General features: G+C 42.1%; 1 protein-coding gene across 2 annotated transcripts; it reads right to left on the bottom strand.

Moving 5' to 3' along the window:
* Positions 1 to 162: 162 nt before the first annotated feature.
* NUB1 (negative regulator of ubiquitin like proteins 1) lies at positions 163 to 16137 on the bottom strand. 2 transcript variants are annotated; one of them, XM_080386943.1, is made up of 15 exons: positions 16115 to 16137; positions 12810 to 12927; positions 12563 to 12724; positions 10823 to 10881; positions 10188 to 10258; positions 9141 to 9323; positions 7499 to 7587; positions 5999 to 6105; positions 4950 to 5136; positions 4500 to 4607; positions 4180 to 4332; positions 3078 to 3224; positions 2704 to 2802; positions 1764 to 1956; positions 163 to 849 (listed from the first exon to the last, which is right to left on the bottom strand). In XM_080386943.1, the coding sequence occupies exons 2-15, from the start codon at positions 12924 to 12926 to the stop codon at positions 686 to 688; spliced, it is 1839 nt and encodes a 612-aa protein (XP_080243069.1). In that variant the 5' UTR covers position 12927; positions 16115 to 16137; the 3' UTR covers positions 163 to 685. The 2 variants fall into 2 exon arrangements, with proteins under 2 accessions (XP_080243069.1, XP_080243068.1); XM_080386942.1 differs by lacking the exon at positions 16115 to 16137 and adding an exon at positions 15871 to 16030.
* Between the last annotated feature and the right edge of the window lie 644 nt (positions 16138 to 16781).

The following is a 16781-nucleotide window of genomic DNA, read 5'->3' as shown; positions in this document are numbered from 1 at the left end:
CCATCCCCCTTGAGCCAGGCCCCTGCAAGAGGTTAAGAAGCTGCTGGGGGGAACTGGTTATTTAGTTATAAAAGGAAATACCGCCAGGCGGGTCACTGGGGTCTGACAGGCAGTTCCCACTGGTTTTCAAAACAAAAGCGCAGAAAACTTACCACAAGCAGCAGCAGCACACAGTTATCTTTATTGCCTGTGTAACACCTGCAGGAAGTGACAAGCAGAGCACAGTACAAATCCATGCACGACAGACACATAAATATCTCTTAGAAATCTCTCACAAGAAAAGGAGAACAGCTTGAAAGTCAATACCTCTATAACCTCATGAGCTAGGTCTCTGATTTAGAAATTCACCTTTTTTTTTTTAAAGCTGGTATTTTAAAATGGTATAGAAATGCTTCTTTACTTGAATACTAAGTGAATTAACTTATTTCACAATAAAAATATACTTTAGTTCTATTAAATTTTCTTCTGAAAATAAATGTTTCTATTTTTCTGCTATGACAATAAATTACAATGTATCACAAATGTAGGCTTTAAGCAGATTTATAAATAAGCAGGAATTAAGTGTTCCACCTATAGTTTAACTGAATTCAAGGCATTTAGTAAGAGATAAGCTGAAGGTGCATTTATAATCCAAACTCAATTTTGTCAAGGTAAATACGTATAAGTGAAGTAGATGTAATGGGATTTAATGCTGTGGTACTTGTATATAGGATAAGTATTCATGAATGATCTGTTCCTCTTCCTCCAGCGTTAAATCCAGATAATCCTCTTCATGTTCAGGAATATCCTCTAGGATTTCATTGACTGCATCAGTCTCCATGTCTTCATCTGTTGGTGAACTAGAAGAACCTTGCAATAAAAAGAAGCAGCAGTGAATTAAGTTCTGGAAGAAGTTAATGCTTTCCTTATTTTACCAGCATGACTGCTCTGCAAGTCTCATACTCTAAAACAACCTCTTAAAATGGCTCTGCAAAGGGTACTGCAGGATGGCCATTTTCTCCTCTTCAGTTGTACAACAGGGACCACTACAGCTCTGACAAATAACAGAAGAGAGTGAAAGTACATGGAAGTTTCTTCTTTGCTCAAGGGCAAGTCTCCATTACGGTTCTATCACACAAGTGACACGAGGAAGGAGTATGTGGTCAAATCACCTGACCATACAGCAGATCTGGAATAAACTCCCCACCAGTCAGAACCCAGATACTAGCAAGCCAAAATCTCATTGCTATCAGCGGCAGGTCCAGGCAACATGCTCCAGCAACTTCGTACTTGCTCTCCTGCAGAGTACTGGCAGGGAGAGGCCAGCTGGTTTTTAAAGAGAACTGGTGTGAGCAAGTACAATTAGATGGGAGAAGCTAGAATGCTTGTGGGCTAGAGGGGGCCACGTGTTCCTCGCTGGGGAAGGGGAGATGCAGGCATCCAGCGCCTCCAGTCTTGACTGCCAAAGCCACAGCCTGCTCAGTGGCCATTTCCTTAGCCCTTCCCGGAACACCGCTGAAGTTACCCTCGCTTCTGGGCTGCATCTGTCGGGGCCGGTGCATCCCCCTTATGGTCCCATATATGGCTGTCACTGCCTGCTGGGGTGACAGCTTACCCGAGGTAACCATGCCTTGCCTGTAACTATGTTACTAATATAAACAGCGAGGGGCATTACTGGGGGCCCTCTACCAGTATGTAACAGAAGTTGCTTAATCATTTCCTACAAAAGCCAGAACAGCCCTCCCCCTTCCCTCTCCTCTGCCTGCTGTATGCAGCGTTCTTACCTGCAGATGCTGTAGGCGAGTCTTTTGATGACACTGATTCTTCTGATGGACTGGACCCTTCTGGAGACAGCTGCAGCGAAGCAGGAAGAACTCCCCCATAATGAGCAAGGGTTTGGGAAGCTAAGTGGATGTTGCCTTTGAAGACCTTTAAAGCTTGCTCTGCTGACTCACGGCTGAAACCCATATACATCAGCTGCAGGAGTGGGAAAGAAAATAAAGATAAACCTGGAGAAATCCAAGCTCACCCAGCATCAGGTCTGACAGGAATCTGACTCTGCATCTGCAGTCATTCCTCTTGCAGAGGAAAGCACTGCATGCCAGGAATTCCAGGACACTGACTGGTTTACTGGAACAGTTAACAACAGGGCAGTGACCTATTAAAGGAATGGGGACGTTGAACATAATCAAGAGCCTCTTGTTTGATATTAGACCAATGCTTTTTCTGTTTTTTCAAAAGGGAATTTCAAAGCACTCCAGCATATCAGGAGGGTGCATGTGCTACTTTTTCTAGGCAATATAGTTTTCTTGCCTATATGACATTATTACATAGCCACACTAACTACTGAGGAGCTTTCCAGACAGCCTGCGATGAGAAAGACACAGTCCAACTCGCTCCTTTGTGCGCTGCAGTGTTTAGACACTTGAATAAATTTCTCATTTGCTGTCTTTTATTGGATAGAGAGTTACACTGTGCATACTTCCCTCTGCATCCGTGCATGACAGGTTGGTGTAATGGGCAGGATGTACACACAAATTACATTTTAGCCTGAGCGTGACTCCACTGTGGAGAGCAGATGCCAGGCAGTGGAAGTTCGACAGCTTGAGTGACATGGGTCAAAGAATATTTGTACAGCTCTGCTTAACAAAGATCTGGTGTGTTTGAAGACGTAATTCAGAAATAAGACAACCAACTCCTAAGCAAGCAAATGGTCTAGCTTACCTGATCAATACTTTCCTGGGAAACCTGAAACCGGTCCGTGGCCACAGGATCGTCATCATCATCATCTTCCAACAGTAACTCAGGATTGTCCAAAATAAACTAAAACAAAACAGAGGGGGGTCAGAACAGACCAACAAAAACTTAACAGTCCTCAGCATGGGTATTTAGCCCAAGAGCTGATACAAGCAAACCTCAGCCAACTCAAGTGATACCTGATTCATCAGATCAGGAAGTGGAAGCTCAGTTGTTACGGCTCAGAAAAGGTAGCTATGAACTAACAAATACTGACTACAGAAAATAAGAATCTGCTAAACAATAAATAAAAAAGCAAACAAGATTTTTGTACAAAAGCACTACTCCTGAAAATAACTTACCTTAAAGGCTTGGTCCAGGTTTCCTTGCGTATTATGAAGAGCTACTTGAGCAGCTCTCTCTGAATAGCCCATACTTTTCAAGGTATTTATGTCTTCCAGTCGCTGCCGCCTTTTAGCTCTCTCCTCCCTCCTTATCTGTGCCTTTTCCTGCAAGAACACAGCCATTACAAAGCTGCCTGTGCATGTGAACGCTTCAGCCTTTCCCTGTGCATATAGAATTTCTTGGATTTATTTCTTAGAGTTGAGTTTGAATCTCTTGAGGAAAAGGGATTTTATCTTTTTTTAAATACAGACTGTGCTGCCAGACACTCGTTACTAAATAAAGTTGCATTTCCATGAGCTAGCACTGCTGCCATACTTCCGCTCTGCAGATTGGATCTTACGCTATCACAGCTATTATGGGCCCTGTGTGGTAAGTGACAAACTTGTTTGGCAGATGGGCTGTAGACAAGACTTGCCAAGGACATACAGTCAGAACTGGGCATGTAGCCAAGGAGTTCTGTTCAGGCCTTCTCTCAGCCATTTGACTTTTCCATCCACATTTCACTGTCTGAAGTCTAGATGTGCCACCTCAGCTTACCAAACACCACTTCAGGTACTTCAGATGTGGAAAACATTGTCTTCATTTCACTTTAGCACAAAAAAAAATTTCTCCTCCCCACCCCGGATCTTCCGAGCCAAGGGCCATAATACAGTGTAACTTGATGGCTACCCTCAGAGCACTTCATTGTGCAGCTGCTTTGTCTTTCAGACCAGCCAAGCCCAGGAGTGACAGGCTTGATCACGGTGTTTTTATTCCCATACAGAGCAGTGCTGAGTAGTAAACACCAATGCAAAGTCTTCCTATGTGCCTCTGTGGTACAACCACAGGTCTTTGGCGCTCTCATCCCATCTGTTTTGGGACAGAGCTTCCCTCGTCGCGTAAACTTTTGGTTTCAAACTTGTGGCAACAGATGTCAAACTGTCAGTTACACTAACGGTGCCAAAGTAGGATAATCAAAGTTCTTAATTTAGTACCATGTTGCTCTAGTCACACAAAACATGACCTTATGGACACTCCAACTAATACGATCCTTGATTTAATACTTTCACTGCACCATACCTCTCTCCTGTTGGTGATAAGGTTGGCAGCATGCTCCACGTTCCCATGGCACGCTCGCAGGGCAAGGCGAGCTTCCTGTTCGGAGAATCCCAGGAGTGACAGGCGATCAACTTTATCGGGATCTATGGACAGCTCTTCATATAAACAAGATGCCTGTGTACAGAAAGAACAAGATGATACTACTTAAACTGTTTCTAAGATACAAACAAACCAACCCATCTCCCCATTTTTCTAGAGTAAGCAGAGAACAGGTGCAAGACAGAGCCCAAACACAGGAGCCAGCGTGAACAACTCAGAAATTTTACCTAACGGTGTCTTACCTTCTGAATATATTCAGCAGCCTCCTTTTCTCTGCCACTGTGATAGTGTCCTATCCCTTGAAGGAGGTAAAGCCGTAGAAATAAAACCTTCTCACGACCATAGCTTCCCTAAAGAATTGTTTAAACAAGAGGGGGGAGCACAGGGGGAGAAGCATATAGTAGAATAAAAATTCATTATCAATAGAACACATTTAACGAAGACATAATCGGCAATATGTGACACAGCGTGCAGACAAAGTATCACATCTAAACCACTGATGATGTCTGTGCATATAAATGTGCATGTTTGCCATGACCTTTTTGTCAGGTCCAATGCTTTCACTGTGCTGACAGTTACGCAACTAGATGACAGGCTAAGGAGACATAAGAAAACGAAACTTCCGAAAGTCAATCTTGTAATAACTGAATACACATAGGATAAAAATCCTAATTAAATCAAAACCAGCATACCTTGATATCAATAAGTCTTTCATGGTTTTCCCCATAGCACCTCTGGAAGCATCTGTGTGCTGTGGACAGCTTTTTCTCTGCATCATCCAGGCAGTCCAGCTGTTCCAGGCGGAAGTAACACCACACTATATCCAGCTGCAGTACAGCATAATTATCAACGGTATTCAGCAGTTCCGTGCTACACTCACTGGAAAATAAAACAATTACTTTGTTTTTTTCTGGGAGGGGTTTGTTTATTCCCCTGGCTTTTTAACACCAATGAAACAACATGCTAGAAGTGTGCACAATCACATTTGAGAAAGCACACACTCCATAGCCGTGATAGCAAACTGATGTCAGCGGAACTTTCATAAAGCACTGACCTCCCATCACACTCACCGATACGCAGGATGCTAACGCTAACGCTCCATCTCAAAGAATTATAGCAACAAACTGAGTTGTGATGACTACTTAAGGCAGCATCTCTTTAAAAGTAGAATGGAATTAAACCTTGTGCAATCTTTGAGAGGGCAGAGAAACTGTCTTCCTTAGTGCATGTGAACATACCGAGTTCTGTGCCAGTCTCCTTGCACATACACACACATAAGAAGCACACTGGGGACAATATTACTTCTGGGGATCTCAAAAAAAGCTATTCAGGGCTCTGACTGCTAACAGGAAACTAGTTTACTTGCAGAAACCCTGGTATGGTTACTGACCTCAGCTATCTGCTCCACCTTTTACAAGAAATTATTAGCCCACAGGAGCAATTATGAACGCGTAACCATAACTGTCTCTCAAACTAGTGCAATTTATAGCCTAGTATGTGAATATTGACAGTTTCTGTTTACATTGATATGAAAGATTAAGTTGCCCAGTGGCAGTATCTGTTTCAGGTGTTCCACACAAAGCCACCTGCCACTGCACATCAGAGCCTTTGTATACTGTTTCCCATCTGCAAAGGGGTGGTGAAGCAACCCTGGGCAACAGGCACAGGTAGAGCTGATGCTGTTCCTGAACTTGGTTGACAGTAAAGGCAACAGAGACACAAGGACTCAAAAGCTTCTTACCAGAAGTGTTTATCAGCATCCAACAAATACGGCAGGGCTATTTCATATTCTTTCTTCTTCATTAATGCTCTGCCCTTCTCATGATAACCCATTGCCAGCACAAGGGCCTAGAAAAACAGATTGAGACTTTTTTTGTCTCCTCCCCAAATCACTTATATAACTAAACAGAAGCATCTAGGTAATCCATTACAGCCTTTGTTCTTCCTAGAAAAATACCATTGCATCAGTTCTGTAAGAGCAGTACTATTTCACATCGCTTCATGCTTTTCTCCCATCTGCTAATGTTAGATATTGTCTAATTAAAAGCAATGAATGTTATCAACACATGAAACATCGCACCAAATTTTTTTTAAGAATGCAATCCCAGACAGATTTTCAATGATGAGTGATAAAAAGCTAAGCATTTTCTGGGTACTACACTTCCTAACAGCATCAAATCTGTTTTGCTTTGCTATTACAACTACCTTGTAAAACCTAACAATTCACTGCCTGCAAAACCTCAGAACCGAAAATTAAATTTTGAATGTGGCAGGAAAACACTCAAGTTCCTGCAGTATGACAAATTGAAATGTAAATAATATTTCTGGGTAGAAACAACCTGCAATATTTCCTCTTACCCATGTTCAATACTGATGAAGTCTTGTGCACTTGAACATTTGATGCTTTAACTCTTTAGGTGAATTGCTACTTTCAGCACTTCATCAGAACAGCATACATTGTGAGACTGGACAGTTGTTATTCCAATCATCCAGAAGCTCCAGATGATGCAGAAAAAACCAGTATGCCTCAGAAGAGGCTAGAGCAGCAGTTAACACATGTTATGGTCTGCTCATTTCCTCCCGGGATATTTTTTAATTACTGGGTAATTTCAAGTATTTGTAAAGATTTTTATCTTCAGAAAATCCAGCAATCTTGGCATCTATCACTACTCTTCCACTGCAGTGGCCAACATCAGGTATGTCATTTCTACTATCATTCAATGCTTGCACCCAGCCAAAGCTATTTTCAGTTGAGAATGTGCAACCTTCTTGAATAGTGAACAAACCAGTTTGAGAAGGGTCACAGTGCAAAAGATCTCAAAACTATTTTAAAAGAGTCTGACAGAGACTCGTCAAGTTTCCAACTGAAACTAAGGCCTAACAAGTTATTTTCTGGGTGCCCTAGTGTGATATGAATTTAAGATAGGTGCTAGGATGTAACAAAATTAAAGCCCATCTTAAACCACAAAAATAAGATATGGACCTCACAGGGCTCTGTGCAAGATTAGACCTGCAATTATATCAGCAATCAGAGGTCTGTCTCCAGATGACTGAAGTTTTCCCTATTTTAGAGTTCTACTTCAATTTTATTTCAAAATTATTTCTATTAAGCAAACACCTAGTGGACCCAGGGTTACAATCCCAAAAAAGTCTGACTGTAATTCAATCCCGTATTTGAAGCACTTCACAAATCAAGCTTTAAAAAGTCATCTTAATAGCTTTGTAAGATACTTTTACCTACTTTTTTAGCCTGAGGGGGAATCTCGATTGACCTTCCAGTTTGATTAGCTATAGCTAGGTATGGAACAGAATCTGCATCCAAGTATTCCTCTGAAATATAAGAAAAAGCAATTTAAATTTTTAAGTACCACCTTCAACAGAGTAACTCTGCTGTCATAAGAGCATGTCACTAAGTACATTGTTAAACAAAAAAGCAAACAAACAACAACAAAAAACCCCAGAATTACATATAAAGGCTGCATGAGTGGGTTTTTTTGACATACCAACTAACAATGGCCCTGACCAAACAAGCATGAAGAACGTTTTAAGAAAGGTCGCTACAAAAAAACCCTTGTACGTCCAGAATTTTAGACACAACATCAAAAGCTACACGAATCATAAAGAATTTTTTGCAGAAGACAAAATACCTACATCTTACATGGTACAACACTTGAAATTATTTATCAAATAAAGCATAGAATATAAAAAACCACAACTGAGCACAGCTGATAACTTGGAAAAAATATAAAAATACATCTCAGTGTTTTTCTTCTGCCACTTCTTTAATGCTTACACCCAAACTATCAATTTTGTTTTCACTTCCGTCTGATTTACAATGAAAGGATGCTTCTCTTGTAAACAAAAGGCAGTTAAGCAGGAATTTGCTGGGATTAAAAGCTTCTGCCCTGCAATTTTTCTCAGATGAAACAAAAGGTTGTTAAATCTTTGCTACGCTTCACAAAGACCCTTCAGCCTGTAAGCCCAGTATGAGTTCTACTGGGTACGCTGGCTCTGTGCTGTAACTGACTGTTGGTAAATACCTTAAAGAGGTCCTATACAGGATTCAAGGGCTGGAAATCACCCCTTAAGTCCATGAAAGGAATCACTTCTTTCATTTGTTCAAAAATCTGATATTCCATTAAGAAACAGGCTGTCACTGACTGTTAAAAGAAGCTTTGTTCAGGTATTTTTTCATTTGGCAGGAATCTGTTACATACTCAATTTCAGTTTCTTGTTTGTGGATTTTTGAAACAGAATAGTGAAGGGATTTAAACTCACCACCTAGCAATGCAATTGACAAACACAACCTTATTTTGAAAAATTATTACTGTTAAATTGACTATATCCCTTTAACTTAATCCACAGTTGCCAGCAATCAACATCAAATACAATGAAAACAGAACAGCCACGTTACAGATCAGAATGACGAGTGAGCTGTTCTGCACAATGAAACCATGGTTACGCACAGCAATATCTGAGGTAAACTACAAAAAAAGTGTTTAATTACTTATAAAACATTATTCCACTGGGCTTATGTCTACAATGACTTTAAAGCCTGTTCTCAAGAGTCATCAGTCCCTTAACTGTAAAGTGCTAATTAAATAATGATTAATTCGTATTATATCCTTCTCAAAAGTGCCAAATGTTTTCTAGCACTCCAGTTGTGTAAGAAGGGTTACAGTAGGAAAGGCAGTTCTAGAAAACTGGATTTTAAGTTGACAAGTAGGCAGAAACCTACAAAAGTATAAGCTGAAATCCAGCCATAGTACCAGCACTCTCCTTACATTGAAAGTCCGCTGACAAGATAATTTTTGATGCACAAGAATTCATGAAAACCCATCTCCCCCTACCCCCCAAACCCCTGCCCAACAATCCCCCTTTACCTCTTTCTGCTAGAATTTCCAAACCCTTTTTAGTTCTTTGCATCTTTTCATTTATTTCCTTTTCTTTCTTGCATTGAAGTTCTTCTTCCTGAACTCTTCTTTTTGTTTCCTCATCGCTCTGTTCCAGCTGAAGTACCATCACTTTTGCATTGTGTGTCACACCCTGGTCTTCAAGGGTTTTGCCTGCAGAATAGAGCACGATGAATACAATCCAAATTTTCTACTTGTGAAAAAGAAACCATTTTATATTGTACTGTCATTGTGGAGGGAACCAGCACACGCAAACAAAACAACCTGAACAGCCCCTTGCCTTGTACTGTATGGAAGAACTACAGTACTCAAGACTCAGTCAAGACCCCTGCCAATTACTGACATGTTCAGCAGAAACTCAGAAATTAGCATCAGACTTACATCTTAAAAGTGCTTTTGAAATGACTGGTAGTTTTCTTTGCTTACTTTTTTCAAAACATTCAAAAAACAGGATTGTTTCCATTTCAGTTAATTGACCTTCAGGCACACACTGGAATAACAGTCCAGGATCACACACCACAATAGTAACAGGACAGAGGAACTGGGATTTGAATTTCAGTTCCTATTGTCAATTCCATGGCTCTATTTCTTACACATTCTAAGGGAAATAAGTATGTCAGATGCTCAGGCCATTAACAAAGAGAAAGCTGTTGCCATCACCTCCCACATGTCTGACAAGTTGAATGTGTATAAAGCGTTACAAGAAGTTTTTTAATGTGCTTAAATCATAATTGTACAATATGTTTTTTGAGGGTTTCTCTTAAATGTGCATTTTCAGCATTTTAAATCTCGAACAATGGATTCTCAACATTTATTACATGATTCCTATAATTGCTCTAATTCTACCTAAGAATTTTGATTATAATTTGCTACAGTTCCTGTAGAGCAGAACCTAGCAGAATATAATCCCTATTCCTTAGGGATTTCTGAAATTAACAGAGTTGCAAGTAATTTTTCTTTTGAGAATCAGTAAACTAGAAAATTACCATAAAAGTATACTCAACTAGAGATACATACCCAGGTCAAGCTGCTTCTTATTTATGATTATTTTGATAACATTTTCTTTTAATGCATGTTCCTGTGCTATCCTGTGAAATAAATTATTTCATCCATGAATATAAATGTGCAAGGCTATACAATATTTCTGTTAGAACAGCAATAAAATTTAAGAATTATTACGTTCATAACTAGCTTAAAACTTCTGCCATAAAAGGCTGCTAGAAGTAAAATAACATCATCAGAAAGTTTTGTATACCATATAGGGAGAATTTTGGATACAGAAGGGGAAAAAACAGAACAGAAAATAATCTGATTTTATTAGGCTTGAAAAGACAAGAGGAAGAGAAGATAATGTTCACTGTTCAGAAGACCTGCCTAGTTACAGACTGGGAACACTGATCACTACTTGCTGGGGATTTACAGAGAACTGTCTTCATCCACAGTTGCAACTTTCCTGTTTTCTGTCTGGTAAGCCACAGCTTCTGACATGAAGAACTGTCCTAGAGGGACAGTATGGGACATCCTATTCAGACATACATGCCAAGAAAAAGCTTAAAGCAAACAGTGCTCTGTTTCTCTTTTTTTTTTTTTTTTTTGTACTGTATGGCAGCATGCTATCTTATTACACAAGCAGCAAGGGTAATTACACTTACTGTGATCTGAGCTCCTTGCCTGTGATGAACAGGTTAGTTTCCAGTGGGATTTTTCTGCTCTGTAGTAATTATAACGGGTGGCGGAAAGGAGGAGGGGAGGAAAAAAGCATATCAGATACTCTGGACATTTTCTTAATTAATTGTTTTACAACAACTACATTTTCTTTTTCAAATAATAATCAAGTTAACAGAGTTATGGTTGGGCATACATATTAGTAATTTCCAGACAGGGAGTCTTGTACTTGCTATTATGCTAAAAATAGACATTATAACAGCAGAAGATCCAGAATTAGGTAAATCTAAATTCAGAACCAAACAATTTCAACTGACTAATTTAATTATGCACTTCCAGTCTTAACTCTGCTTTGTAATCATGGCACTCACCTGTGACTGGCTAAGTTATGATTAATTCCTATTAGTGTCTCTGGTCTCAAATTAGATAAACTGGAATTTTAAATTAATTAATTCCCCTATGCCCAGTAGCATTATAAAGAAGAATTATGAAACTATTTGTTTTACCTGCATGGCAATCACTTAACACCCTCTACCCTTTAGCCCATCACTTGCCCTGGTAATTACTTTTTACTACAGGAGAGAGAACAATTATGATTGTGTTGTGTTTTTGCAAGTATTCACTTAAAAAAAAAAAAATCCTTCTGAAGCATAGGTTACCATCTAAAATCTTCAGAAAAAGACACCAAACCACTGCCCTTTTCCAAAGTGAACATTTACTTCTGTTGCTGATGACTACGGCTTCTAAGTGCCCCTAAATAAAGTTCTTTCACTGTTCTCAGAGTGGATAAAGACATACAGCACCAGGGAAGATGCTGCTCCTGTACAAGACCAAAACTGGGAAGTGACTGGAGACAGTTGTGTTTGCTAGAGACTGCTTTTAAGGGGAAAATATTCCCAGTTAAGAGCCTTTGTGTTAGTAAGAACCTAATCAAGGTCTTGCTTTCTGTCCTGTAACCAACCTGCACAGCACACTTCACATCCGTATCGCTGAATCCTCTCAACTTGCAAGGCAGAGCAGCTGTATCCGAAGTGCCATTTGGGACGGGTCCCTGGCCCATGTCAGCCCTCACACTGTGCCTGGGCATTGCCTGGCAAGATACTGGCTGGCCCAGGCTAAAATGCGTCACAGCTGATGCTAACAGCTTGACAGTATGGATGTCCATCAGTGGCCAGCCTGTCCCCAACCTGTGTTTAGATGTCTAAGGTAGATGGAGCCACAGAATTTGGTATGGTGACCAGTCTGACACTGGTTTAGCTAGGTTCACATCACTATTCTAGCATATTTTTTGCTTGGAACTAGAGGTTGAAGCATGGCTTTAAAAGAGTAAGACTTAATTCAATTCCATCTTTGTGAAGCTTTTAGGAGCTTAACTTGGAAGACCATAGATGAGTACCATCACAACAGAAAATACTGCTTCTCATTTCCAAGTTCAAACACTGAACATACCTATTTTAAAGTAAGCTTTATTTTAAGTTAGCTGCCTGGGCTGGAATAGTTACACGAGGATAATGTCATCACTGTAAGAACATTGCCACATGCCATGGTTAAAAGCTAAAGGAGTTCCTTTTCAATGTCATCAGCCATACATGGCCTAAGATGACACATATCTCTCATATGATACACCCAAAAAAGCTGAAGTGAAAATATTTGCATTAAATACATACCTAGAACCCAGCAGGCCAAAGTCAAGTTACTTATCTTGACTCTTCTGCAGCATCACTTACCTTTTTACGAGGCAGATATATATCAAGTCTCGCAATCCCAGTCACTTTAAAATTTTCATTTCCTGTTCCACGCTCAATTGCTTTACACCGTATTTCTTCAAGCATATTCTCTGTATCATTCTCATTGATATTCAGCTTGGATGAATATTTTTGTACAAGCTCCTAAGAAAACAGCAAGAAAAACTGGAAAAATGCACAAGCAGTATGACATGGAAGATGCATGACAACAACTCAAGAGAATATTTACCTTCATCTCTTTACCAGCTTCTTTTTTTTCATTTGTATATGGTGGTTTCCATAGCTGAATTTTGTCCTCTCTTAAGCAGCTCGTCAGTTTGGCTATTAAATACTTCTTTTGCGCCATTCTTTTAAAACAGAAGTATAATTGGAAGAGAAAAGGAAGACAATCTTTTAATATAGCTTTCCTGTACTAAGACATTCTACTTCTTTGAAAATTCTAAGTGACATTTCGGAATTCTGAAAAAAAAGCTGAGTACAGAATGCATTCCATTTTAGTGAGGAGGGGAACCTGAATCCAAACTATTACAAAAAACTGGAAAAAAGGATGAAAAGGGGGTGAAACCTGGATTGGAGTAATGATAACTCAGAAGCCCCCTGCCATTTCAAGACAAACGAAACCTCTTCCTAACCCTTCATAAGATCCAGAATTGCATAAAGTGCCAATTCACCAGAATCCCAAGATTCAATTTTTCTTTCCTGCTCTGGACAGGGCTGCTCAATCTGGCCCCCTCTGCCCCAAAACACGCCCTTGTTGTAACTCTGCCTTCCTGCTTCTCCCACTTTCCTACTTTAACAGCCTTTCTACACCAGTGGACAGCTGAACATGAATTATTGCTATCTTTGGGGGACAGAAGTGTCGGGAGGAAATATCTCAGAACCACAAGCTCCATCATGACAAGACCATAAGGTGAAGTTCCCAGCCCTCCAGCAAAGCACGATCAGCTAGAGTGCAAAGAGCAGACAATGATCTACACCTCCCCTCCCCAATCTCAACAATTTTTCAAACAAGTTTAATAGTATCATAAAATTCTGGTTTCACAAAGATGGAATGTCAGGGTGCCACTTTTCATAGTCCAAGAGACACTCTTCCCACTGCAAAGCTAGAACGGGCACACAGGGCACAAGCAACATAAAGTGCAAGAGGCTGAGATCTGAGATGAAATGTGCTATAAGTCTGCACCAGGCAATAAAGTACCCGTTGTCACTTGGGAGAAGATGACAGTGAGACAGGGCAGCTCCCTGGCTCACAGCTGAAGAGTTCGGGCTGAATTCATCACCACAAGTTATTCTCACTCAGCTCAGAAAAAGCAGTAACCTCTGTGAGTGAATCAGCATGTCCCTGAAAAAAACCCTAAGAAACTGGGAGGGCACACAGAGGGCAAGGAAAGGTGGGTGCAGTGATCTCAACAGAAGATACCACAAACAAACAAAAAAACATCTATGTGCATGTTAAAGCATGGGAGATTGCGGCTCTTGGCTCTAGGAGTTATATGGAAGATGTCCTTTGATTTATACTGAAAGGCGTTTAAAATGTTGGCATACATGCACTAAGGCTGGCATTGAAATTTGATTAATCAGTTTCACTTTCCTTTCAGAATTGTTTCCTTTTCTCATTCTTGTTCATTAACACATAGCTCTCAAGAGAAAAGGGGACATAAAAGAAGAATCACACATTTCTATCCACTCTTCCAGTTCCAGAGACTGTTCCTTGGTCAGAAACAGACCGAGAGCAAAAAAATGCAGGCAAACATCCGATGTGGGCAAGTTTACTGGTTAACCTTACCTCAACCCCTGCTTCAGTGAGCTACAAAGAATCTTTGAATGCTGCAGACAATAGTCTCTTGTAAAGGAGTCAGAGGGATTAACTGAGCAAGAGGATGGTTTAACAATCCTTCCAGTTTGATTGCTATAATTTGCATAGCATCTGTCCAAACCAGGAGACAACCACACATTCTTTTTCTGGCTGGGATGATATTATTGTTGTTATTAGTTTACCATGGAATTTACAAAGCTGAAATCCACAAACATGCTCAGTTTTCAAAAGACTGAGTTCAACTTACTAATGCAGCTTTCCCCCTTTTCCAAAACATGCCAGGCAATTCTCATGAACAAGCTGTAATCATAATTTCCCCACTTTTAGGTTATGCTGAAGAACAATTTTACAGCTGTAGTTCTACTTAACATTAACTTAAGAAACAAAAAAGATATCAGTGGCTTTAGGGCACCCAGATAAAGTCTAAAATTACAACCTACACTTAAGACTAGGAATTGTATCTATGAGTGGCATTTATAAACTGAACATTCATCTTTTTATCAATACTATTTTATAGTTTTATAAGTCTGTGATTTCTTACTATGCTATTAAACCAGAACACACCACTGGAGTCTCCAATTAAACTTATTTTTCCCAGCCCCCTATTGAAAATAATTTTTTTTAAAAAAAATATATTTACTTTCACAAACACAAAGGCTCTCATTGTATATGTAACACTTCTAGTATCTATGATAAGTTCCTATTTTACCATAAGTAAACTGCACAAGAATCCTTAGCAAAAACATTCATGACAATTCTCCATCAGCCAACACGGCAAGTGCTCCTGCCACGCTTTCACTTTCAGTAAGCGTTTAAAGGGACTTTCTCAAAACTAAGTAAACAATCAGGGGTATTTCCCAAAGGCCATTTTGAATGAAAGATTGAAAATTTATAACTAAAATATCATCCTCTAAAGCCAGTTAGCCTTACATGTGACACAAAAGAAACCGATTACAGAAATAACGTTCACAGGCCCTGTTTTTGTTGGAAGGAACACACGATTCTCAGAAAGGTTTACTAACAGAGCGGTATGCATTCGTTTTTCCAGCCCACAAGGAGGGAAGCCACCTGGCACACCCAGGATACACACACCCCTCCATGGCCAAGGGCCAGGCAGGAGAGCGAAGCAGCAGCATCTGCAAAGCCCCCGCCAGCTCAGCGGGCGCTGGGCCCGAGCGCTGGGCCCGGGTGCCCCCCGGCCCCGCAAGCAGACAGCCAGCCTCCCCCCGAGCATGCTGGCGGCAAGTCACCGTGTCACCAGGGGTTTTAGGCACGGCCACAGGGCCGCCGCTAAAGCAGGCGGCCGGGGAGCCGGCAGGGAGCTCCAGCGGCCGCCCCCCGTGGGGGGAGCGTAGCTGAAGTACGAGCCCCCGCTCCCGACGGGCGAGGGGCGGCCGGGCCCAGCTGGCAGCGGGAAGGGCCGGGCGGAGGGGCGCTCCCCGGGCTCCAGCCGCCCCAGCCCTCGGGCACCCACCTGCGCCCCACGGCGGAGGCCGGACCTCAGACCCCGGCGGTCTCGGGAGGAGCTCGGAGCCCTCACGCAGCTGCGCCCCCCTGAGCTCGCGGTGACGGGCCCCCTCCCTCAGGCGAGGAGCCGGGAGCGGCTGGGACAGCACCGCAATCCCGACCAACGGCCGGGGGAGATGGGGGAGGGAGGGCGGGGCCTGCACCTGGCCCCGCCCCCTGGCCCCGCCCCCGCGGCGTTGTCACGCGCTTACCTGCGCGCCCGCCGGCCGCCGCTCGCCTTCCGAGGGCGGGGTAGGCGCGAGGGGTGGGGCTTCCGCGTGCGTCACCCCGGCCGTGTGCGGGCCCCCTACGGCAGCGCGGAAGGGCCAGGGGAACGGGAGCGAGGCGGGAGCTCGTCACGTGGTTGAAGCCACGCTCTAGCCGCCATCTTAGCGTCCTGCCCTCACTCGGAGGGGAGGTGTTTGTTGGTTTAACGTGCCGCAGCGGCAGGGGTTGCTGTCGCTGTACTGCCCAGCCTGGGTTGCTGGTTCCTTAAGTGGGGGTGGGGGGGTGTCCCCAAGGCCCTTGGCTACCTGTGGGGCTGTCCCTTCCGGAAGGTGTTGGGGCATGGAGGAGGCTGAGCACACTGCAGCCAGCCTTCAGCTGCAGCCTCCCCGTTTGTGAGGGAAAAGGCTGAAATTCCTGTCTGTACTAAGAAGGAGTGTTTCTCAAAAGGCCAAGCTGCTTTAAAAGGTGCTAGGAAGGATCAATATATGATGATTACCACTCCCCCACACCAGCCTTGCTCTTTGAGGGTAGCAGTGTTTTAATGAGGTGTGGTTTTTTGTGGAAGCTTGTATTTCCCCTTCAGTGGTGGTCGGTGGGTTCTTTCCTGGTTGTGAGGCTGTTAAAAGCTAACTTGGGTTCAGACACGTGGCT

This window comes from Falco punctatus, assembly GCF_963210335.1.
Source record: "Falco punctatus genome assembly, chromosome: 4".
NCBI classification, from domain to species: Eukaryota; Metazoa; Chordata; class Aves; order Falconiformes; family Falconidae; genus Falco; species Falco punctatus.
The sequence above is the reverse complement of the archived record's forward strand: the minus strand, read 5'-3'. Positions and strand labels throughout refer to the sequence as shown.

Coding starts and splice junctions, on each gene's coding strand:
- NUB1 (XM_080386943.1), bottom strand. CDS start 12,926: ATGGCGCAAAAGAAGTATTTAATAGCCAAACTGACGAGCTGCTTAAGA. Junction 9,324..10,187: donor TAAGAAGCAGCTTGACCTGG/GTATGTATCTCT, acceptor TCTATTCTGCAG/GCAAAACCCTTGAAGACCAG. Junction 7,588..9,140: donor GGAAATTCTAGCAGAAAGAG/GTAAAGGGGGAT, acceptor CTTATATTTCAG/AGGAATACTTGGATGCAGAT.